Source organism: Lontra canadensis, unplaced genomic scaffold, assembly GCF_010015895.1.
Source record: "Lontra canadensis isolate GAN:19392208 unplaced genomic scaffold, GSC_riverotter_1.0 scaffold160, whole genome shotgun sequence".
Lineage (NCBI taxonomy): Eukaryota > Metazoa > Chordata > Mammalia > Carnivora > Mustelidae > Lontra > Lontra canadensis.
Genome location: NW_022631154.1, coordinates 1,356,723 through 1,380,083, shown reverse-complemented (window position 1 = coordinate 1,380,083; position 23,361 = coordinate 1,356,723). Strand labels below are relative to the sequence as shown.

The window sequence follows — 23,361 nt, the reverse complement described above, 5'->3', positions numbered from 1 at the left end:
CTTGCCGAGCTTGACCCCGCATTCGCGCAACCTCGTAAGTGTACTGTGGGAGGCCCATACAGATTTCTAGAGTTGCTTTCCTCTGTGGCTTTCTCCACTCCAGGACTCCGCCCCGCAACCCCGGGGTCCTCAACCTCTCTGAGCTCTGTCCGTTTTTCACACTGGCTGTTCTCTGCTGGGGCTCTGCTCCCTCTGCCGTCATCCTCCCTGTAAAGGCAAGCTGGTTTTGTTTTTTTTTTCCTATTTTTCCTATTTTTTTTTTCTTCCGTAAGTGGGCTCCACACCCAGCGCGGAGCCCAGCGCAGGGCGCAGACCCACAACTCTGAGATCAAGACCTGAGCCGAGATCAAGAGTTGAACTCAACTGATTGAGCCACCCAGGCACCCCCATATTTTTTCTTTCTCTGTTTTTTTTTTTTTTCTTTTTTCAATTTTCTCTGGGATCACAGCGTGGTGCTACTGTCCAGTGTCTGCTAAGTGTTTCATAAACCTTCTCCAGGCCTATAGTAGTTTCCTAGATTTCTGGTAGGTTGTCTCAGGAGGACACGTCTGCTGTCTGTTACTCCATCACGGTCAGATGAGGAAGTCTCAACCTCGTGTTTTACTTGCTGTTGTGTTGTGTAAAGAGTCAGTAGTAAAAGTTTCCTTTAAACTTGTCTTTGTAGCTTTACCGCAGCGGCAGTTGTGGCCCCCAGTCCTCCTGAGACCCCAGCCGAGCCTCCTGAACCTGAAAATGCCCTGCGGCCCGTGCGCTCTCTCCTGCCAAGGGAGAAGAAGGCCCCACGTCCCCCAAAGAAGAAGTATCAGAAAGCAGGGCTGTATTCTGACGTTTACAAAACTGCAGAGTAAGTAGTATTACCTGTCGGCTGACAAGCTTTAAAGACCTGTTACTTTTCTATGTTCTAGAACACACTTCGGCAGTCAGAAAGCACAGTGCACACGTGACGTACACAAGCGTGACCCTCTGCAGACACCTGAGTATGCACTTTCCTCCTGATACTGCTCTGGTGTTGGGGACCAGTTATTTTCTCAGATCTTTTTCTGGGGTTCTTGGTTTTTGTTTGTTTCGACTTTTTTTTTAATTAAAGTTTTTTTTAATTACTTATTTGACAGAGAGTTCACAAGCAGGCAGAGAGGCAGGTAGAGAGAGAGGAAGGGAAGCAGGCTCCCCGCTGAGCAGAGAGCCCGATGCAGGGCTCGATCCCAGGACCCTGAGATCATGACCTGAGCCGAAGGCAGAGGCTTTAACCCACTGAGCCACCCAGGTGCCCCTGTTTCAACTTTTTAATTTAAATTCTAGTTAGTTACAGTCTAGTGTAATACTAGTTTCAGTATCTTCCCTCATCTAATCTTTTCTCTGCCTTTCTAGGTTATCTATCTGTAATTTGGATTCTAGGGGTGCCTTTTTCTTAATTAAAAATAAGAAAAATGGCACTATGTGTGCATCTCTAGTGATCTTGATGATTTTCTACATTCATTCCTCACGGACTGAATGCTTTCTAAGTTTCCAAACACTTAGTCGCATGAGGAGAATATACTCCTTGTGAGAACGTCCTCTCCCCTTGGCAAGGACAGCTGAGGAAGCACTCTGATGAGGCAGCTCTCATGGGGTAAGAGGTATCTCACAGAACACAGTTGATTAGGTTCTGGAAGTTCGGTACTAGTTTGCAGGGTAGAAAGGGGCATTTCATTATTCCAGGATAGCTTGTCCCAGGCACATACTGGGATGCAAGGATTTTTCAGTGCTTCTGAAATGTGGTGGTGTGGAAAACAAGCATTGCTTGATAGAAACCACAAAACCATGGACCTAAGGGACTCTAAGGTATTTACCTCATTAAAGGAAATGAAAAGTGCAAGTATATGTTATAAGATAAACTGTAGCTGCAGAGTGGAAAATGAATGGGGGGCGACTAATGGCAGAAACACACAATGTCCCTCAAAAGGTTGAAAGGGTCTGAATTTTGGCAAGAAATAGTGAAATTGAAAGAGGATAGATTAGATGTTAGAGGTATGTATCGTACTTGTGGTTAAAGTGATCTCTGTGTAAACCACAGCATCTTATTCTGCATTGAAAATATTTTTTTTTAGGTATTTTTAAAAAATATTTATTTCACCGAGAGATAGGGAGTGCACACAAGCAAAGGGAACAGGAGAGGAGGAAGCAGGCTCCCCGCTGAGCAGAGAGCCCGAGGCGGGGCTCAGTCTCAGGACTCTGGGATCATGACCTCAGCTGAAGGCAGAGGCTTAACCAACCGAGCCACCCAGGTGCCCCTGAAAAGATTTTTTGTTGGGACACCTGGGTGGCTCGGTTGGTTAAGCGTCCGCCTTCAACTCGGGTCATGATCCCAGGGTCCTGGGATCGAGCCCCACATCGGGCTCCCTGCTCAGCGGGGAGCCTGCTTCTGCCTCTGTCTCCTGCTCCCCCTAGTTGTGCAGTCTCCTCTCTCTCTCTGACAAATAAATACATAAAATCTCTTTTTTTAATATTTTATGTATTTATTTGACAGAGACAGAGAGAGGGAACACAAGCAGGGGCAGTGGGAGAGGGAGAAGCAGGCCTCCCGCTGAGCAGGGAGCCTGACGCGGGGCTCGATCCCAGGACGCCAGGATCATGACCTGACTTGAAGGCAGACACTTAACAGCTGAGCCACCCAGGGGCCCCTAAATAAATAAAATCTTAAAATAATAATAATAATAATAATATTTTTCTATTAATTTGCCCCTGAAGTAGATGCCACAGAAGCTCTTTGTACCAGATCCCTGCCTTTTGGATCATGAAAATGTTTTATTCATGAAGCTTCTTAGTTTCAGCTCCCAATAATAAGAAACTCTCTCAAATATTCAAGACTTTAAGAAGAGAGACATTCATTTTCCTTTAACGTAAAAACTGTTACGAAGGACACACTTCAGGGTTACTGCGGGAATTCCGCAGTATCCTCAGGAACCTGGAGCCCTTTCTGTTCTTCCGCCTCAGCATTTAGCTTCCACTTCTGTGGTCACCTGTGGTTCCAGCGTAGCTGCCTGAGTTCAGCCGGAAGGTCTTCGTATAGAAAGCAGAAAAGAAGGGAGTGTAAAAAGCACACACCGTCTTTGTGAGGAAGCACTACGGAGTGACTGTGCCTTCCCGCACGCCACCCCTGAATTCATAATTCGAATCCCTAATCCCTGACGTGGTGGTGTTTGGAGGTGGGACTTTAGGGGGCAGTTAGGTCATGAGAGGGTGGCCCTTGTGAGAGGAGTGAGTGGCCTTAGAAGAAGCCCTTAGAGAGAGAGATGTGCTCTCTCCACTGGGTGCAGAGCAGCGAGAGTGGCATCGCAGGCCAGGAAGAGGGTCTCACTGGAGCTCAACCCTGATCTTGGACTTCCAGCCTACGGGAGAGTGAGCAGTAAAGATGTGTGGTCTCAGCCACCCAGTAATGTGTCACAGCCCAGACCGACTCAGGAAGGACACTCAGGAAGGCAAAACCTCATTCATAGAGCCTGGCTAGAACGTAATTGTGGAACCGCACTTCAGCCACAGGTCAGGCGGGGAAGTAATGGTTAATATTTCAGATGGCGGTGCCTAAAAATAAAAATTAGCGTTCTGTCACTATAAATGAGAAAATGAAATATCTTTTGGAAAGAGCTATTTCAGTTATAATTTTAAGCAATGTTTTTGCTGAATAGAGAAAACAAATCTATTTCTCCATTTTCTGCTAAAAAAAATTGAAGTTCCGGTTTTGCTTTGTTTGTAGTAATGTACTTTTTCTGGATTAAATCCTTAAAAAAGGTGAATAATAAAGTCAGACTGTGAGTCAGAAGATCAATATCTTTAGCCCCATCGGTGTTTTAAAATGTCTCTCGTCAGGGGCGCCTGGGTGGCTCAGTGGATTAGCGTCTGAGTCTTGATTTTGGCTCAGGTCGTGATCTCAGGGTCGAGAGATCGAGCCCTACACTGGGCTCTGAGCTGGGTGTAGAGTCTGCTTGAGAGTCTCCCTCTGCCCCGGCCCCCAAATTTAAAAATAAGGATAATAGGTTACTTAAACGTCTCTGGTCGGACAGAAGTCTTGCACTCTGAGAATGGACTGAGAGAACCACCTTGTTTATGTAAGCACAAGCTACTCGCGTCTTAGAGACGAGGACAGCAGTGGGTGTATTTTGGAGTACTGTGAAGACGATACATGTGTGCAGTCTTCCAGACTGTGAAGCGGTGTATTTTTGTGGACTCGTGGTGGTGGTTTGTAGCAATTTGGGTTTTTTTCTTTGTTTTTGTTTTCTAACTAGTAAACAATTACTTCGAGCAGTTTTAGGTTAACGGCAAAATTGATACCAAGTGCAGAGAGTCTGCCTGCACAGCCTCTCCTCCTTTCAAGGTCCTGCACCACTGTGTTAGATCCGTTCTGATCCAAGAACGCACACCGGGACACATTGTTGTCCCCTGGAGTCCTTAGCTGACATTAGAGTTTGCTCGTGGTGTTGCACGTTTTATGTGTTTCCATAAATGCATAATGACACGTGTCCACCACTGTAGTGTCACACAGCACGGTTTCCCTGCCCCCAGATGCTCCATGCTCTGTCACTTTTTTGGGGGGGCCACAGAATGGTACAAAGAAATTATAAAGTTACTCTTCTGTATATAAATCATTATACGTTTTAAAAAGTTATGAGGGGATATGATTTCACTTGTATGGAGAACTTAAGAAGTGAAACAAAACAAACCCTAACCCTAAGGAAAAGGAAGGAGACAAGCCAAGAAACAGACTCTCTGCTCTAGACACGGACGGTCACCAGAGGGGAGGTGGGCGGACTGGCAGGGGAGGCAGGTGGTGGGAGAGGGAGGAGTGCGCCTGTCATGCTGAGCAGTAGGTGGTGCGTGGAAGTGTTGAATCCCTGTATTCTACACCTGAAACTAATATTACACTGTATGTTAGCTATACTGGAATTAAAATTTAAAAATTAAAAAAAATAAAGTTATAAGAGGGAAGCGTAGGACTCAGTCAAACTTGGATCAAGATAAAACCAGTATGGGAGGTGTGACTTACATGGGGAGGTTAAAAGGCTGGTTAGGGAGCAGGACACCTTTGTGGTTTTCCAGGACAGGAGTCACAGCCTGAAATACGGTGATGACAGTGCAGGGTGTTGGAAAGGGTGGGCTCTTGAGAACATGGATGTTAAAATTGAAAGGGATTAAAGATTGGATAGATGGTATGAATTCAAGGACAGGGCGGGAGTCAGTGATGATCCCAGGGTTTTATTTTGTATTCCTGGTTGAATAATGATGTCATCAGTGAAAATACCAGAAATAAATGTTATAGACCGTACACCTTGGTTTAGGAAAACCTCCATTATCAATGTTCCTTTATTTAGGTACAAAGAGTGTCTGGTAATGCAGTCAGCGGGTCACCAGCAGAGCTTAGCCCGCCGGTTAGGGTCCTGGGCCCGCTGTGGCTCGTTACTGAAGTTGTTGAAGCAACACAGATCTGTTAGCTTTCGTTCCTGGGGCGGGAAGTTCAGCCCGAGTCTCTCCAGGCTAACGTCAAGGTGCTGGTGCGGCTGCTCTCCCTCGGGAGGCTCTGGAATGTCGAACTGGCTCTAAACTTAAATGGACCATCAGTTTCGAAGAAATGAACTATTTTTCTGGTCTTTATCTCAGAGTAAGAATTGTTGCTGCTTTTTTTTTTTTTTAAGATTTTATTTATTTATTTGACAGAGATCACAAGCAGGCAGAGAGGCAGGCAGGGGAGCGGGGGAGCAGGTCCCCCGCTGAGCAGAGAGCCCGATGGGGGGCTTGATCCCAGGACCCTGAGATCATGACCTGAGCCGAAGCCAGAGGCTTTAACCCACTGAGCCACCCAGGTGCCCTGTTGTTACTTTTTAAGTCACATATTAACTCACAAATATACTCACAAAATATTATATTTACATTTTCTTATTGAAACTTCTTATTGTGGTAAAATATCAGATTCGCCATTTTCACCATTTCTGAGCATTCAGGTCATCTCATTCATGGCATCCACCATGTTGTGCACTCATTACACCATCTGTTTCCAACATTTTTCTTTTCTTTCTTTCTTCCTTTAAAGATTTTATTTCTAGGGTGCGTGGGTGGCTCAGTCATTAAGCGTCTGCCTTCGGCTCGAGTCGTGATCCTGGGGTCCTGGGGTCGAGCCCCACATCGGGCTCCCTGCTCAGGGCGAGCCTGCTTCTCTTCTCCCCTGCTGCTGCCCCTGCTCTGCTTGTGCACGTGCTCTCTCTCTTTCAAATAAATAAAATCTTTCTAAAAAAAGTGATTTGAAAATAAATAAAGATTTTGTTTGTGAGAGAGAAAACAGAAGTGGGAAGAAGGAGAGGGAAAAACAGGGCGCCTGGTAGGAGGTTCAATCCCAGGACCTTGGGATCATGACCTGAGACGAAGGCAGAGGCTTGACCAACTGAGCCACCCAGGGGCCATCCAGCATTATTCTTTCTTTCTTTCTTTCTTTTTTTTTTTTTAAATATTTTATTTATTTATTTATTTGGCAGGCAGAGAGGCAGGCAGAGAGAGGGAGAAGCAGGCTCCCTGCCTAGCAGAGAGCCCGACCTGGGGCTCGATCCCAGGACCCCGAAACCATGACCCAAGCCGAGAGCAGAGGCCTAACCCATTGAGCCACCCAGGTGCCCTGAGCATTTTTCATTCCCCTAAACAGAAACTAACCAGGGGTGCACCTGGGTGGCTCAGTTGGTTATACATCGACCTTCAGCTCAGGTCATGATCCCAGGGTCCTGGGATTGAACCCCACATCAGGCTCCCTGCTCCTACCTCTCTCACTCCCCCTGCTTCTGTTCCCTCTCTCGCTGTGTCTCTCTCTGTGTCAAATTAATAAATAAAATCTTTTTAAAAAGAAAGAAAAGAAAGAAACTAACCATTAGGCAGTAACTCCCCACACCTCACTCAGCCTGTAATGGCTCATGTGCTTTCAGTTTCTGGCGGTTTGTCTGTTGTGGCTGCCCCACGTCAGTAGAACCATACAGTGTTTGTGCTTTTTCTGTCCGGATTCATTAGGCGTGTCCTCAGTGTTCATGCGTGCTCTGGCACGTGTGTGTGGCGTGTGTGGCCGTGTCGCTTTCCGTTGTGCACGTGCCGCACTTTACGTGCTCACTGGCTGGCGAGCACTTGGGCTGTGTCTGCCCTTTGTCTCGCGTGAATCATGCTGCCTTGAACACCGGCCTGGGCGCGTTCACTCAGGTCCCTGCTTTCAGCCCCTTGTGGATGTACTTAGGAGTAGAATTGCCAGATCCTTGAATGTTCAGTGTTTTAAGGAACCACCAGATTTTTCCCCAGGAGCTACGCCACTGTCTGTGGATTCTGCAGTCAGCGATTTGAGATCTCGTCTTTGAACGCATGTGTGTTTTACCTGTAAATTTCCTCTTCTGTTGCTTATACCATATCAGATACGTTTTGGTTGTTTGTATTTTCATTCTTACTAATTTCAAAATATTTTCTAATTTCTCCTCTGATTTCTTTCTTTCTTTTTTTTTTTTTAAGATTTGATTTATTTATTTATTTGAGAGAGAGAGCACAGGCAGGGGGAGTAGGAGAGGGAGAAGCAGGCTACCCACTGAGCAGGGAGCCCGATGCTGGGCTCAGTCCCAGGACCCCAGGATCATGACCTGAGCCAAAGGCAGATGGCTTAACGATGGAGCCACCCAGGCAACCCTTCAGTCTTAAAATCTGTTAAGACTTATTTTGTGGCTTCATGTATTACCTGTCTTGGAGAATTTTCTGTGGTCATTTGGGAAAACTTTGTATCTGCTGTTGTTGCCTGGAGTGTTCTGTGTATTTCTGTTAGAACTAATTGTTAAGATCCATGTTGATGCGTACGGTTGTTGTAACCATCACTGAACTTGGTTGGCGTCTCCAGCTGTTCCTGTACAGATGTCTGTTTCCTCTCTTCAGTCTTCGAATACTACGTTCCTTTGATGTTTGCTGAGTATGATTGTTGCTTCTAAGTGAGCAGACTCTTGTCAATATTTAATGTCCTCCTGTGTCCCTTGTAACAGTCTTTGACTTCAGGTCTCCGTCTGATACTGTGGTATAGTTATTCTGCTCTCTCTTGGTTACTGTTTAATTGGAATATCTTTTTTCCATCCTTTTCCTTTTCATCTTTTTCTTGCTTATGTCCTGATCTACGGTGAGTCTCTTGGGGGTCCTGGGGGGCTCAGTCGGTTGAGCATCTGACTCTTGATTTCAGCTCAGGTCATGATCTCAGGGTCATGAGATCAAGCCCCATGTCTGGGTTCTCTCTCTCCCTCTGCGCCTCTCCCTGCTCTCACCTGCAAGGGTGCTTTCTCTCTCTCTAAAATACACAGAGAAAATCTTTAAAAAAATGAAGTGAGTCTCTTGTGGACAGTGTACAGTTAAATCATGTTTTTTATCCATTTCATTTCTCTCTGCCTTTTGTTTGGAGAGTTTAATCTACTTACATTTAACATAATTACCAAGAAGGAAGGACTTACACTTGCCATTTTATTTCCCGTTTGTCTGTAGGACAGTAATGTAGGACATGAGGTTCAGACATGAGGTACATTACTGTCTTCTTTTGTGCTTAGTTGATCTTGTAGTGACACGTTTTGATTCCCTCCAGTCCCTTCTGGGTGTATTCTATAGCTGTTTTCTCCGTGGTTACCATGGAAATAACATAGAACTTCCCAAAGATACAACTATGTAATTTGAATTGATATCAAGTTAATTTCAATTATATACAAAAAATGTACTCCCGTAAAGCTCCATATCCCCCTTTTATGTTATTGATGTTACAAATACCATCTTTATTTTTGTGTGCCCAGAAACATACATTTATGAGTACTTCTTATACGTTTGTCTTCTAAATCCTGTTTCCTGTTCTCTTTTTTCTGTAGTCTCTCATCATGATTGAAGTATAACAGGGTTTTTTGCCTCTTTCTTTCCTAGAAGAAAATGTAAAAATCATTTTTTTAAATAATAAATGATACTTGTAACACCTACATTTGGAAGTTACTTGTTTTTATAAAAGAAGCAAATAAGAAGGCATGAGCAGAGATGATGGAAGAACTCCCCACATGTGATTTGGCCTCTAACGTGGAGTAGAGACGTCAGGCCATCCTTGTGTATATTTGCGGGAATTATAAGTCATGATCTGTTAAAGCTCAGTCTTCCACTTAGGAATGGAGACTAGTTAGGAGGGAGTCCACAGTCCCCTTGACAATCCACTCGCTGTCATGGAAGCTTCACTCTGGCCGTGGCCGTGGCCAGGAGAAGTGTGTTTGCGCTGGCGGCAAGTGGGCTGTGGCTGTGTTGCTCTATCCCCCTCTGGTGGTAGTAAAGTGACTTCATTAACAGCTGTTATTTCTGACTTGAGTGTTCCTTAATATAGGCCTGACAGGGGCACCTGGGTGGCTCAGTTGGTTAAGCATCTGCCTCTGGCTCAGGTCCTCATCCCAGAGTGCTGGGATCGAATCCCACATCGGGCTTCTTGCTCAGTAGGGAGCCTGCTTCTCCCTCTGCCCCTCTGCTCCATGCTTTTGCTCTCTCCCTGACAAATAATTAAAAAAAAAAAATTTAAATACAGGCCTGACAGGCTTAACAGATAACAAGATTTAATATACTTTAATACATAGCAAGATCTAAGGTGCTTCAAAAAAGTATATTCTGGGGGCGCCTGGGTGGCTCCATCAGTGAAACGTCTGCCTTTGCCTCAGGTTATGATCTGAGTCCTGGGATCAAATCCCTCGGCCAACTCCCTGCTCAGCAGGAGAGTCTGCTTCTCCCTCTCCCCCGGTTTGTACTTTCTCGCTCACTCTCTCTCTCAAATAAGTAAAATCTTAAAAAAAAATTAATACTGAAAAAATTATATTCTGGAATATTATTTGCCTTAAAAAAGAAGGAAATTTAGGGCGCCTGGGTGGCTCAGTGGGTTGAGCCGCTGCCTTCGGCTCAGGTCATGATCCCAGGGTCCTGGGATCGAGCCCCGCATCGGGCTCTCTGCACAGCGGGGAGCCTGCTTCCCTTCCTCTCTCTGCCTGCCTCTCTTCCTACTTGTGATCTCTGCCTGTCAAATAAATAAAAAAAAAAAAGAAGGAAATTTGTAAAGCTTCTATAAAATATAAATATGCACAAACCCGTGTGTATTAATATTCTGTTACTGTGTAACAAAATTACCACAGTCTTAGCAGTTTAAAACCTCACAGACTGGGCACCTGGGTGGCTCAGTTGGTTAAGCATCTGCCTTTGTCTCAGGTCCTGATCCCAGAGTCCTGGGATCGAGTCCCACATCGGGCTTCTTGCTCAGCAGGGAGCCTGCTTCTCCCTCTGCCCCTGTGCACCATGCTTCTGCTCTCTCCCTGACAAATAATTAAAAAAAAAAAAAAAATTTAAGGGACACCTGGGTGGCTCAGTTGGTTAAGCAGCTGCCTTCGGCTCAGGTCATGATCCCAGCGTCCTGGGATCAAGTCCCACATCGGGCTCCTTGCTCGGTAGGGAGCCTGCTTCTCCCTCTGCCTCTGCCTGCCATTCTGTCTGCCTGTGCTCGCTCTCTCTCCTTCTCTCTCTCTCATAAATAAATAAAATCTTTAAAAAAAAAAAAAAAAAACCTCACAGACTTATTATCTCACAGATAATTTCCCCAGAATTCCAAGAATCTGGGCACTTCAGCTCTGTGTCTCACGGGACTCGAATCAAGATGTCAGCTGAGTCTGCGATCTCATCCAACACTCAGCGTTCTCCTCCACACTCATTCACTTTCTTGTAGCGGCAGAGCTCGATGGCGGCTTTCTTCTTTAAGGACAGCAGCAGAGAGAGAGTCGGCTTCATCAGGTCTCTGAGCACAGGGAGAACCTAAGCTTTTGTTGAGATATAATTCACATGCCATATAGTTAACCCATTTAAATTACACATTTCAGTGACTTTTGGTAAGTTCACAGAGTTGTACACTCATCTCCACAGTCAATTTTACAACATTTTCATTATCCCAAAAAGAAACTCCACAGTGATATCCCCTAATTTCCTCATCTACTTTCATCTATTTTCTATTTCTGTAAATGTGACTTTTTGGACATTTCAAATATGGAATCAGAGAGTACAGGGTCCTTTGTGACTGATTTATTTCACTTAGCATAGTTTTTCCAAGGTTCATATGTGCTGTAACCTGTATCATTTCATTTTTTTCTTCCCAAAAACGTTCCGTTGGATATACCACATAACCCCATTTCATTTGCCCATTTGTCAATTGGAGAACATTTGGGTTATTTGTACTTTTTTTTTTTTTTAAGTTTTTATTTATTTGACAGAGAACGTATATAAGCAGGGACTCTGAGCTCGCTCCTGGGCCAAAGGCAGATGTTCAACCCACTGAGCCCCCCAGACGCCCCGGGAGTTCTTTGTACTTTTTTGCTGACATGATTAATGCTGTTGTAAACATTTTTCTACACCCAGACTACGGCTTTATACCTTCACAGTAACGGAGTCTGTCGCTGTAGCACAGTTTATCCAGTCGGCCTCCCAGGAAAAGGGCATTTCAGTTGCTCCTAATGGTTCCTACAGTAGATGATGCCAGCAACGCCTGGGTGGCTGGGTTGAGCGTCTGCCTTCAGCTCAGCTCGTGACCCTGAGTCCCGGGATTGAGTCCCACGTTGGGCTCCTTGCTCACTGCAGAGTCTGCTTCTCCCTGTCCCTCTGCCCCTACCTTCCCACCCCCCACCTCCCACTCCCCCACCCCCGCTTGTGCTCTCTCTTGCTCTCTCTCTCTCTCTCCCTCTCTCAAATAAAATCTTTTTAAAAAGAGAGAGCAATAACACGCAGTGAATGACCGCGTCCTCGTGCTGTTTGATGTTCTGGAGATCTTTCCTGGGGTAAGTTTGGAGAAGCAGAATTACCGAATTCAATAGTGAGCGTACCTACAATTTTGTAAACGTTGCCTAACTATGCTTCCGTTGCAGTTGTACCCTTTTGCAGTCTTCCTGGACCACAGCCTAATTATGTTGTCAAACTAGTACATTTTTACCCACGAGACAGGTGTGAAATGTTATCTCCGGTGGGTTCTGATTTGCATTTTTCTCATATGTGAAATTGTCAAGTATCTTTTCGTGTATGTACAAGTCTTTTAATTATCTTTTTCTGTGAATTGTCTATGATTTTTCCCCCCATTTTTCTCTCAGCTTACTAGTCTTGTCTTTTTCCCGCTAGATTTTTGAAAGACCCTTGTACATTAAGGAGATTTGCCCTTTGTGATATAAATTACACATCAGTTTGTCATCTGTCATTTGTGCGTACTGGCCACACGTCTCTGGCTATCCCAGTAGCACATGGTGTTGAACGCTGTAGCTTGTGGTAGATTTCAGGTCAGGAAATGTGACATCTCTAACCTTGGCTGTTCTGGTTTATCCCAACTTTGGCTAATTCTGATCCCTTGATATTTTCAGGATCATTTTGTTGATTTCTGCAAATAAGTCAGTGGGGCTTTTGAAAAAAATGTATATCAATTTGGGGGGGGTTTACAGTCCTACCAGTATTAAGTGTTTTTTTGTTTGTTTGTTTAACAAAAGGAGAGAGCGTATGAGTGGTAGTGGGGGTTAGTAGAAGGAGAGGGAGAGAGAGAATCTTTTTTTTAATTTTAAGATTTTATTTATTTGACAGAAAGGACAGCAAAAGAGGGAGCACAAGCAAGGGGAGTGGGAGAGAGAGAAGCAGGCTTCCTGCCGAGCAGTGAGCCTGATAAGGGCCTCGATCCCAGGACCTGAGCTGAAGGCAGACGCTTAACCACTGAGCCACTCAGGGGCCCTAGTATTAAGTATTCCTAACATGCGAATTTTTTCTAGTTATTTAATCATTTGAAATCTCTTTTAACAATGTTTTTAGTTTTCAGTGTTCACGTTCTGCACTCCTGTTACGCATATTCCTAATCGTTTCATTCTTTTGAGGCTAGTAAGTGGAATTTTTTTTTAAAGATTTGATTTATTTGAGAGAGAGAGCATGAGCCAGGGAGAGAGGCAGAAGGAGAGGGAGAAGCAGACTCCCTACTGAGCAGGGAGCCCGATTCAGGGCTCAACCCCAGGACACCGAGATCACCACTCAAGCCAAAGGCAGATGCTTAACTGACTGAGCTACCCAGGACCCCACAAATGGAATTTTTTTTCATTTTTGGATACTTATTGCTAGTGAATAGAAATACAATCGAGTTTTATGTATTGGTCTTGTATCCTACAATCTTGCAACTTTACTTCACTCAATTATTAATCCTAAGAGCATTTTAGCGGATTCTGTCATTTGTCTGTGGACTTTGCTTATATTGATTGTTTTTATCACACGAAACTTATAGTGCTTTGGGTTTTGATTTTCTGTTTCTATCATGTTTCTGGATTTTTTTTTTAATTTTGTTTATTTATTTAAGTAAACTCTGTACCCGACATGAAGGTCAAACTCATGACCTAGAGATCAAGGCTTGTGCGCTCCTCTGACTGAGCCCGCCAGACGCCTCATGTTTCTGGGGTTTTAAGTCATACTTGAATGAGCTTTCCCACACCCTGGTTTTAAAGAAATTAAGAAATTTAGCTTTTTTTTTCTTCTAATAATTTTTTTCTTTTTAAGTATGCTCTACACCCAGTGTGGGCCTCAAGCACGTGACCCAGAGATGAGGGTCACACGTTCTTGGGGCTCAGCCTGCCAGGCTCCCCTCTCAGGTTGATTGTTTGATGTTGCTTTGCACATCTGGTGCCCTGGTCTGTGCAGTTTGTTTGGGTATGTCGAATCCAGCGAGGCTGTGTCATCCCTGGCTAACCCGAAGAAGGAAGTTAGTATTTATTGATGCGCGCTATGTGTCAGTTACCGTGCTAAGCACTTTAGGCATGTTACCATACTCAATCCGGTCCACTGTGCTCAATTAAAGTACTTTAGTACATTTGATTGTAAAATACAGTTGACTTGTCTGGAACATGTGATTAATTCCTACTTAAATGGAATGCTTGTTCCCGATAAACATGTATATTTTGACATTAGGTACTTCATGAGATAAAACATTAGGGCTGGTAAAGTTTACGTAGTAACCTGAGAATGTGATCTTTTTTACTTTGTTTGCAAATGTGTCATGCTCCTCGGTGCTTTTAAGTTTCGAGGTAAAATGGTTTTAACAGGAGGGTTAGGGACCGAGGGCACCACAAAGGGTACGAACGCTGCCCTGCTGCTGTGCAGGACAGGGCCTTGCGGGGCTTCATTCACGCCCCTGCTGTCCTCAGGTTTTGTGCAGAAATTTGTTAGCCAGGTATGATTGTAATTTACCTTTGAATAGGTAATGGGATTTTCCTTTGACTAGGATTCCGGAAGTCTCCCTATGGATAGTTGTGCTGTAAAATCATGTAAATCCATGTTAATCTAAACAAAATAAAATCCGTAAGATAACAGTTAGAGAAAGTAGTATTTGTTGGTCGAGTGTGTTGCGAGAAATGTTCACATCGTCAGCAAAGTTGTTTACGAAATGAGTATTCTCAAAAATTTAACTGCATGAGGCGTACAGAGTAGCTCGTTTGGGGAGAAAGAGGCTAGAGTCACACAATCCTTAAATTCGGTAAGGGAAAATTCGGTAAGGGATGTCCAAGAAGCTGTGGTACCAGAACTCTTCCCAAATCCCAGTTCCGCCACTGAGGGTGTGTGCATTCGGGCGTGTTCCTAAACCTGGGCCCTCAGTGTCCTCAGCTAAACAGTGGCACTGATGAAGACACCTGTTTCGTAGACGGGTAGAGGATTACTTGGTTGACAGATAGGAAGTAAGCAATATGTTTTTAAGATGTCTTACTCCATTGTCACTAAGTGTGGCCTCAGATGAAATTAACTGCACCAAGCGCTCACGCCCTCCTGCAGACAGCAATCCGCCCTCCTTGGGCTATCCTTCCCCCACCCAGATTTCTTCTCAGATACTTATTTCCTGCATCACATCCAGAAGACCCTCTGTGGTCTAGTGTGACCTGTTTTTCTTGTCTTACCTCCAGTTACACTCCACTGGAGAGAGAGCGGGGGAGGAGGCGGAGGGGAGGGTAAGGGAACGAATGTCAAGCAGGCGCCCCTGCTGAGCGCTGAGCTGGACGTGGGGCTCCATCCCATGACCCTGCGATCCCGGCCTGAGCTGAAACCAAGAGTCAGACGCTTAACCCACTGAAGCACCCAGGCTCTCCTTATTAAACTCAATCTGTTCATTCCTCCGACCCACAACATCCAATTATTTTCCCCAAATTCTCTGTCCTTTTCTCTCAGCACTTGGCCTAGATGTTTGCCCTACATGGTAAAAACTACTTTCCTCCTTCCCGTTTATTTGACAAATCCCACTCATTCTTTCAGATCTTATTCAAAATCTGCAATGTTTTCTCATTAGGTAAAAGTGTCCTTCATTCTCCTCTAGGTGAAATTAATTTTACTTTTCTTTTTCCACTAGTAAAGCTTAGAATAAGCACCTTATGAGCTATGAGTTTAATTGCGTTCTGAGAGGTAACCTGGGCATGTTTGCTTCCATAAATTTCTTTAGGCCATGAGTTCACTTTGTCTTATAGAAATCTTATAGAACCTAGTGGTTTCTAAAATATATTTTTTAAAAGAAAAGGAATAGAACTAAGTGCCTGAATTCCTAAAATATAATACATAGGACTTAAAATCTTAGAAAATTTTAAAGTCTTAGAGTAGCATCTGCCCTTTTACTTGGCAACAAATGTGTAAGTAAATTATTTCAGTCTATGCTTTTCCAATTCACCAAAGAAATACATTCCAAAATGTAGTAAATGCAAAATTTTGCTCGAAAGTTTGTGTTGTGGGTGTGTGTAAAAAAAAAAAAAAACAACAAAAAACAGTTTCTGTGGTCAACTATCATTACAATTTGTGTGCCCCCTTTACATTTACAGAGAGCTTTTATGTAAATTGTCATTTGAATCAATTATATTTAAATGCATTTGTCATAGTCCTAAACTCTTAGAGGTTCAAAGCAAAACAATCGTTCAAATCTCTTATGTTTTACACTAGAACAGTCTTTTAACTCCAATACAGTTTTTCGTTACCTTTCACCATGGTTTTGGTCCTATCTTTCCTGTAGTTATTTGGTGTTAAAAAAGTTCATTTAAGGGGCTCCTGGGTGGCTCCGTTGTTAAGTGTCTGCCTTCGGCTCAGGTCATGATTCCAGGGTCCTGGGATCCAGCCCCGCATCGGGCTCCCTGCTGGGCAGGAAGCCTGCTTCTCCGGCTCCCACTCCTTCTGCTTGTGCTCCCTCTCTCACTTTCTCTGTTTCTGTCAAATAAGTAAAATATTTTTTTTAGTCTTTTTTTTTTAAAGATTTTATTTATTTATATGACAGAGATCAGTAGGCAGAGCAGCGAGGGGGTTGGGGGGGAGCAGGCTCCCCCGCCCAGCACAGAGCCGGTTGCGGGGCTCCATCCCAGGACCCTGAGATCATGACCTGAGCTGAAGGCAGAGGCTTAACCCACTGAGCCCCCCAGGTGCCCCAATAAATGAAATCTTTTTTTTAAAAAAAGTTTATTTAAACACTTATGTCAATAAAGTCTGTTACCTGAGTAAATTATTGTACAAAAATTCGGATTTTCCCTACATCTTGTACGTATTCCCGATTTTTATGGAAGTCTGTGTTACCTTCATAGATCACAGGGTTGTACAGAAACACTGAAGACCTTTCATCCGGACGCACCGCGCGGTGATAATCCGCCACTTCTTCGCTGCTTCCCTCCCCAGCGCCTCTTCTCGCCGCCCCTCGCGTGTCTCTGTCACACACACCACACTTTCTCCTCTGTTACTCGATGGTAAGCCTCAGCATGCTGACACGTGACTCGTAAATACTTCCTTCCGTGCTTCCTGAGACCAAAAGACGTTCTGTCGTATAAAGAGGATAACAGGTTCTAAACTCAGGAGCGTTAAGGTCGCGTCCAGCTCCTCCCCGGCCGTCCTCGGTCCCCGCGCGGCCGACGGCTGGGCAGCGCGCGGTCCGGGGGACGTCCCGGGGCGGGCGGGCTTCCGCCTGTCTTTGTCCTTCATCAGACGGGCACCTTTGAAGGGGACAGAAGACTCGTTTCCTAAAAGGTCCTTAAGTTAGAGTTTTTCTGATGTTTCTTTACGAATAGATTAGGCTTGTGCCGCCGGAGCGCCACCGGCCCTGTGACGGGTCCTTCTCGGCGAAGCAGGAAGCGCCGGGGGTCGCTGCGCCGCTGCCGCGCAGCCGGCCGTCGCGCGTGCGTCCCCTCAGGTTTGCACAGATGCCTTAGTATGTGTTGGTACTTGCACACTCTCTCCCGGCGCCTTAGCATCTGTATCTGAGTTCTAGACTGTCCGTTCCTTTTCTAGTTCAAATATAATTGACCTGTAAAATGCTGGTTTCAGGTGTGTAACGTCGGGATTCAGTTCGTGTAAATACTGTGACTCGGTCGCCACATTAGCCCCGTCACCACACATACGAACCGTTTGTCTCTTGCGAGAAGAACTGAGACCCACAGCACCGCGAGCTGCGGCCGCGCTGGGCGCCACGTCCCCGGGAATGGCCGGTCTCGGGACTGGAGGCTTGTTCCCGGTGACCCCCGTCCCGCGTCTCACCCAGCCCGCGGCTCCCGCTCTGGCGACCACTAGTTGTTCTTTGTATCTGTGAGCTTGGGGTTTTGTTGTTGTTCGCGAAGGAGCCACACGCGCAGTGGATCGGATGGCATTTGTCCTTCGCTCTCTCCTTTCCTTCCACGTACCGCTGCCATCCGTGCCCTCGCTCGTGTCGGGACGGCTTGGCTTGTGCGAACGCAGCGCAGGAACAGAGGCGGGAGACACTTTTTTTTTTTTTTTTTTTAAGACTTATCTATTTTGGAAAAAAATCCCTATTTATTAGAAAGGATAAGGGAGAGGAGCAGAGGGAGAGAGGGACAGAGAGTCTCAAGCAGATTCCATGACCCTGAGATCACAGCCCGAGCAGAAACCAGAGCCGGTCGGTCGCTCAACCGACTGCGCCAGTCCAGCAGCCCAGGGCGTCCTCCGGTTTAGGACTCAGTAGCCTTCTCGCGCGTGCGCGTGCGCGCGTCCCCTTCGTGCTCTCAGCCGCCCGCGCACGCCGTGTTTCCGCTGTCGCAGGGAGCGCTCGAGCAGACGCGGGCGCCGGCGGGGTCTCGTGCTCGTGCTGCCCTGGGGCCTAGACAGCGCCCGGAGCCGGGACTGCTGGGTCGCGTGCAGTACTTCGAGGACCCCCCACGCCGTGCTTCATCGGGCGCGCGCCAGTTGGCCCCCAGCAGAGCACAAGCGTCTGCTCCTCTCCGCATCCTCGCCACACTTCCGGGTTTTCGGCGTAGCGGGTCTAGCAAGTGCGAGATGGTCCCTCCTTTTATTTGCATTTCCGTCATAATTCCAGCTATTGAGCCCCCGTTTTCGCATGGCGGATGGCCGTTTGTGTGTCGTCTTCGACACACTCAGACACCGTGCCCAGTTTTCAGTTGGATCGTTGGTTTTATTGATGTTGGCTTATATGAGTTTTTTGTTTGGATTTTAACCTCATGTATGTACAGTAACTTCCTCTCGTTCTGCGGGTTTCTTTTCATTTTGTTGGTGGTTTCCTTTGCTGTAGAAAAAAGCTTTTTATTTATTTATTCTTTAAAATATTTTATTTATTTATTTATTTGACAGACAGATCACAAGTCGGCGGAGAAGCAGGCAGAGAGAGAGAGGAGGAAGCAGGCTCCCCGCTGAGCAGAGAGCCCGATGTGGGGCTCGATCCCAGGACCCTGAGATCATGACCTGAGCCAAAGGCAGAGGCTTAACCCACTGAGCCACCCAGGCGCCCCCGAAAAAAGCTTTTTAGTTTAAGGTAGTCCCACTGCCTTGTTTCTGCTTTTGTCACCTTGGTTCTGGGGTCAGACCCAGCAAATCCTCACCAGCACTGGCGTCGAGGAACGTAGCTTGCGTTTTCTTTCCAGAGCGTCACAGTTGAGGTCTTCCCTTTCGAGCCTCTGATCCCGTTGGAGCTGATGCTGGCGCGGTGCGTGGAACGGGAGTCGGGTTTGATGCTTCCGCGTGTGGCTGTCCGCGCTCCTCGCCGTTTATCGGGGAGACCGCCAGCTCTCCTTCGTCTGTTCTTGGCTCCTTGGTCAGAGGTTAATTGGCCGTTCGTGCTTGTGTTTATTTCTGGTTGTGTCTTCTGTCCTGCTCGTGTGTGTGCTGTCACGCCGGTGCCCTGCTGGTTTGATTCCGGCGGCTTCGTAGTGTAGCTTGAAATCAGGAAGTGTGGGTCCTCCAGCTTTTTTGTTCTTTCTTTATTGCTTTGGTCTTTTGTAATTCTACACGAATTTGGGGCTTATTTGTTCTATTTCTGTGGAAATGCCAGTGGAATTTGGACAGGCATCGCACTGAATATGTAGATTGCTTTGGGTGGCACGGACACGTTAGCAGTATTCTTCCAGCCCCAGCCCCTTTTTTTTTTTTTTTCCTTTTTTTTTTTTTTTTTTTAAGATTTTATTCATCCGTTTCACAGAGAGATCTCAGGCAGGCAGAGAGAGGGGGAAGCAGGCTCCCTGCTGCACAGAGAGCCCAATGCGGGGCTCGATCCCAGGACCTTAGATCGTGATAAGCTGAAGGCAGAGGCCCAACCCACTGAGCCACCCCGGCGCCCCTCTTTTATCAGTAACCTACAGTTTTTGGTGTACAGGTCTTTCACCTTGTTGGATAAATTTGTTCTTAGATATTTTACTCTTCCTGCGGCTGCTGCGGATGAGATGGTTTCTTAATTTCTCCTTCTGATGGGTCATTATCAGTGTGTAGAAATGCAACCAATCTTTATATTTTGATTTTGTATCTTTCCACTCTCCTGAATTTATCAGGTCAAACAATTTTTTGTGTGGCGTGTTTAGGGTTTTTCTAAATACGGTATCATGCCGTTTGCAGATGGAGACGGCTTTACTTCTTCCTTTCCCGTCTGGATGCTGGATGCTTCTTGTGTCCTGCCTGACTGCTCTGATGAGGGCTTTCGGTTCCGTGTTGAGTTAAAGTTGTGCGCGTGGGCATCCTTGTCTCGTTCCTGATCTTGGAGGAAAAGCTCTCACACCACAGAGTGTGCTGGCCGCTGTGAGCGTCTCATAGGCGGCCTCTGTGATGTCGACGTGGCCTCCTTCACGCCCGCCCTGCCAGGGGTCTTTGCTGGGAGTCTTTGCCGGGGGTAGCTGTTGAGTTCTGTCAGGTACTTCTGCATCGGTGCACAGGGTCGTGCGGGTCGTGTCCTGCATTGCCGGCACTGTGCTGTGTCACGTGGCGTGTTTGTGCACTGGTTGCCACATATTTATCCACGGAATAAATCCCCGCTTGACCTTGGTGTATGTGCCTTTGAATGTATCTTGATATTATTTTGCTAATATGTTGCTGAGAATATTTGCATCTCTGTTCGTGAGGAATAGTTGGCCTACAACTGTCTCTGTTCTCCCGATCTGTGTCTGTTTCTGTGCCCTGGCTGCACTCTTGTTACTGCTTTGTGGTCTTGAACTCTGGGGCTGTGATACATCCAGCTTTGTTGTTCTTGCTTAAGATGGGCTATTCAGAGTCCTAGGGTGCCGTACAAACATTAGGATTATTTATTCTAGGTCTGTGAAAAATGTTTGTTTTTTAAATTTGTTTGTTTGTTTGTTTGTTTAAGCACTCTCTCCACCCCGGTGGGGCTTGAATTCACAACCCCAAGATCAGAAGTTGCAACGAAGCCAGCCAGGCGCCCCACGTTGTTGTTTTTTGACAGGGACCACGCTGCGTCTGTGGAGCGCGTCAGCTGATACGGACATTTAACATGAGCTTTTCCAGTGCACGGGCCGGGATGTCGGTCCCTTTGTTGCGTCATCTTCCGTTTCTTCCCTCGCTCTCTTACGGTTTTCAGAGTGTAGGTCTTTTACCTCCTGGGTTAAATTTATTCCCTGGTATTTTATTCTTTTTGGTGCACTTGTGTATGGGATGATTTTCTTAATTTCTGTTTCTGCTACTTATTTAGTGCATAGAAACATAACTGATTTCTTTGTATTGATGTTCTATCCTGCAACTTTACTAAAGCCTTTTATTACTTCCAGTAATTTTTTGGTGAAATCATTAGGGTTTTCTGTGTGTAGTAGTAGGTCATTTGCCCACATGGACAGTTAGTGTCTTCCTTATGAGTTTCAATGCCTTTTACCTTTTTTTTTTTTTCTGTGTCTGGTGTTTTGGTTAGGACTTCCAGTGTTATGTTGAATAAAACTGGAGAGAATGGGCATCCTTGTCTTGTACCTGATCTTCGAAGTATTCGTTTCTTTTTCTGGTTGCTTGAGGTATAAAGTTACATTGTTTGAGATCTTTCTTATTTCTTAATGTAGGCAGTTATCACCATAAATTTCCCTCTTAACAACTGTTTTTGCTGTATTCCTTGAGTTTTGGTGTATTGTATTTCCCTTTTCGTTTGCCTCAAGATTTTTTTTTTTAATTTTTCCTTTGATTTCTTCATTGGCTCATTGGTTGTCCAGTAGCATGTTTTCTAATCTCCACATATTTGTAATTTTCCAGTTTTATTCCTATGGTTGATTCCTACTTCAGTACCATTGTGATGGGAAAATATGGTTGATAGGGTTTCAGTCTTCTTAAGTTTACTAAGATTTGTGTTATGACCTAACGTTTGATCTGTCTTGGATAAAGTTCCATGTGTGCTTGAGAAGAATGTGTATTCTGTTGCTTTGGGATGGAATGTTCTGTGTAAGTCTTAAGTGTGTTTAATTAGAAGCCGACGCCCTTGAGGCCGCACCTATGGGGATCAGTTAAGAGGCCTGTTTCATGGAGAGGCCGCTGGGCGTTGCTGTCTGCCAGCTGTGAGCCGCTGGATGGAAGGACAGGCAGCTGGTTAAAAACTGGTTCTGTTTGTTACAGTCGCTTAGTGAACGGGTAAATGTGTTTGTCTGAGTTCTGTGAACCGCTCTTGCGTATCAGTCAGATGCCAGGAGGGGAGCCATGGGAACCCCTGGTTTGTAGCCAAACGGGGCAGAAGTTGTGAGTAACATAAGGACGTGGTACTCGTTGTGATCGGCAGCTGGAGGGCGGTGGGTGCAGTCTGGTGGGACTGAACCCTTAACCTGTGGGTTCTGGTGCTGTCTCCGGTCGGCCGTGTCAGAACTGAGTTAAATCATAACACACCCGGCTGGTGTCACAGGGAATTGCTTGGTGTGGGGTAAAACCCCCACACATGACCAGAAGCCTCAGAAGCAGCGTATTTTGTGTAAAAATAAAGAGACAAATGGGAAAGAAACTCACAGTAGGAAAGAACTGGGTTTTCTTTTCTTTTCTATTCGTCTTTCCTTACTACATAGGAAGGAAAAAACTGGGTTGTTTTCCTGAACAGAACATAAAACTCACTTTATAGTATATATATGTATATAATACTCTGAATAATTTTCTAGTTAGGCCAACTAGTGTGTATCTAATTTTCTAGTTAGGCCAACTAATGTGTATCTTCTTTCTTTCTTTCTTTTTTTTTTTTTTTTACAAAAATTTGGTTAAGTCTTTCTGTAGGCTTGTAATCTATATTAACCTTTATGGGATATTTCTCTGAACGTAAGACACTGGGAACAGTGTGCCAGTTAAAGAACATTTACTTCTAGTTTGGACAAGTACAGCCTATGAACTCAAGGGTTATAGAAAGAAAAGGTCTTTATCAGACATTCAGTAAAGACACAGTATTTATTACACTTAAATCAGTTTGTTCAGTCCTGGTGATTAATTCTTACTTGGCTGGTGTTGAGTTAAGCACTCTATTTTCATAAGTTGGCTTGTTTTCAGTTAAAAATGCCCCGGAAACTCAACTTCTGACCCTTCTTACAGTCGTAACAGGTGTCTGTCTGAGGAAATGCTTCCGGCTCATACTGAGGACCTGCGGCCCTAATTCTGCCCCCGATGGTGTCATTAGTCAGAAATGACAGGCGCAGCCCTTCCCCAAAGCTTTCTGATGTTTCCTTTAGCTGAGCTTCTGCTCGTAGCTGAGGCTTCTGGCCGACTGTATGGGAAAATCAGGAACCACTATTAGATGGTAAGAGTGGTGGCTTTGGTTACCTTTTAAATTACCAGTAATCTCATAATTAATGAGAATTACTGAGGACTCTGATTAACATGTTCCTCAGTGTAGTCATTCTGACAGATTGAATCAGAAGCTCCTCAAGAATGAAGACGTGGGGGACGCCTGGGTGGCTCAGTTGGTTGGACGACTGCCTTCGGCTCAGGTCATGATCCTGGAGTCCCGGGATCGAGTCCCGCATCGGGCTCCCAGCTCCACGGGGAGTCTGCTTCTCTCTCTGACCTTCTCCTTGCTCATGCTTTCTCTCACTGTCTCTCTCTCAAATAAATAAATAAAATCTTTAAAAAAAAAAAAAAAAA

General features: G+C 45.4%; 1 protein-coding gene across 1 annotated transcript in view; it reads left to right on the top strand.

Moving 5' to 3' along the window:
* The window catches only part of ASH1L (ASH1 like histone lysine methyltransferase), a 181,233-nt gene that overhangs the window by 103,405 nt on the left and 54,467 nt on the right, over nt 1–23,361 (top strand). Inside the window, exon 5 of the mRNA XM_032845040.1 lies at nt 665–844. Coding sequence (XP_032700931.1) covers nt 665–844 — 180 coding nt within the window. The remainder of the gene's footprint in view (nt 1–664; nt 845–23,361) is intronic.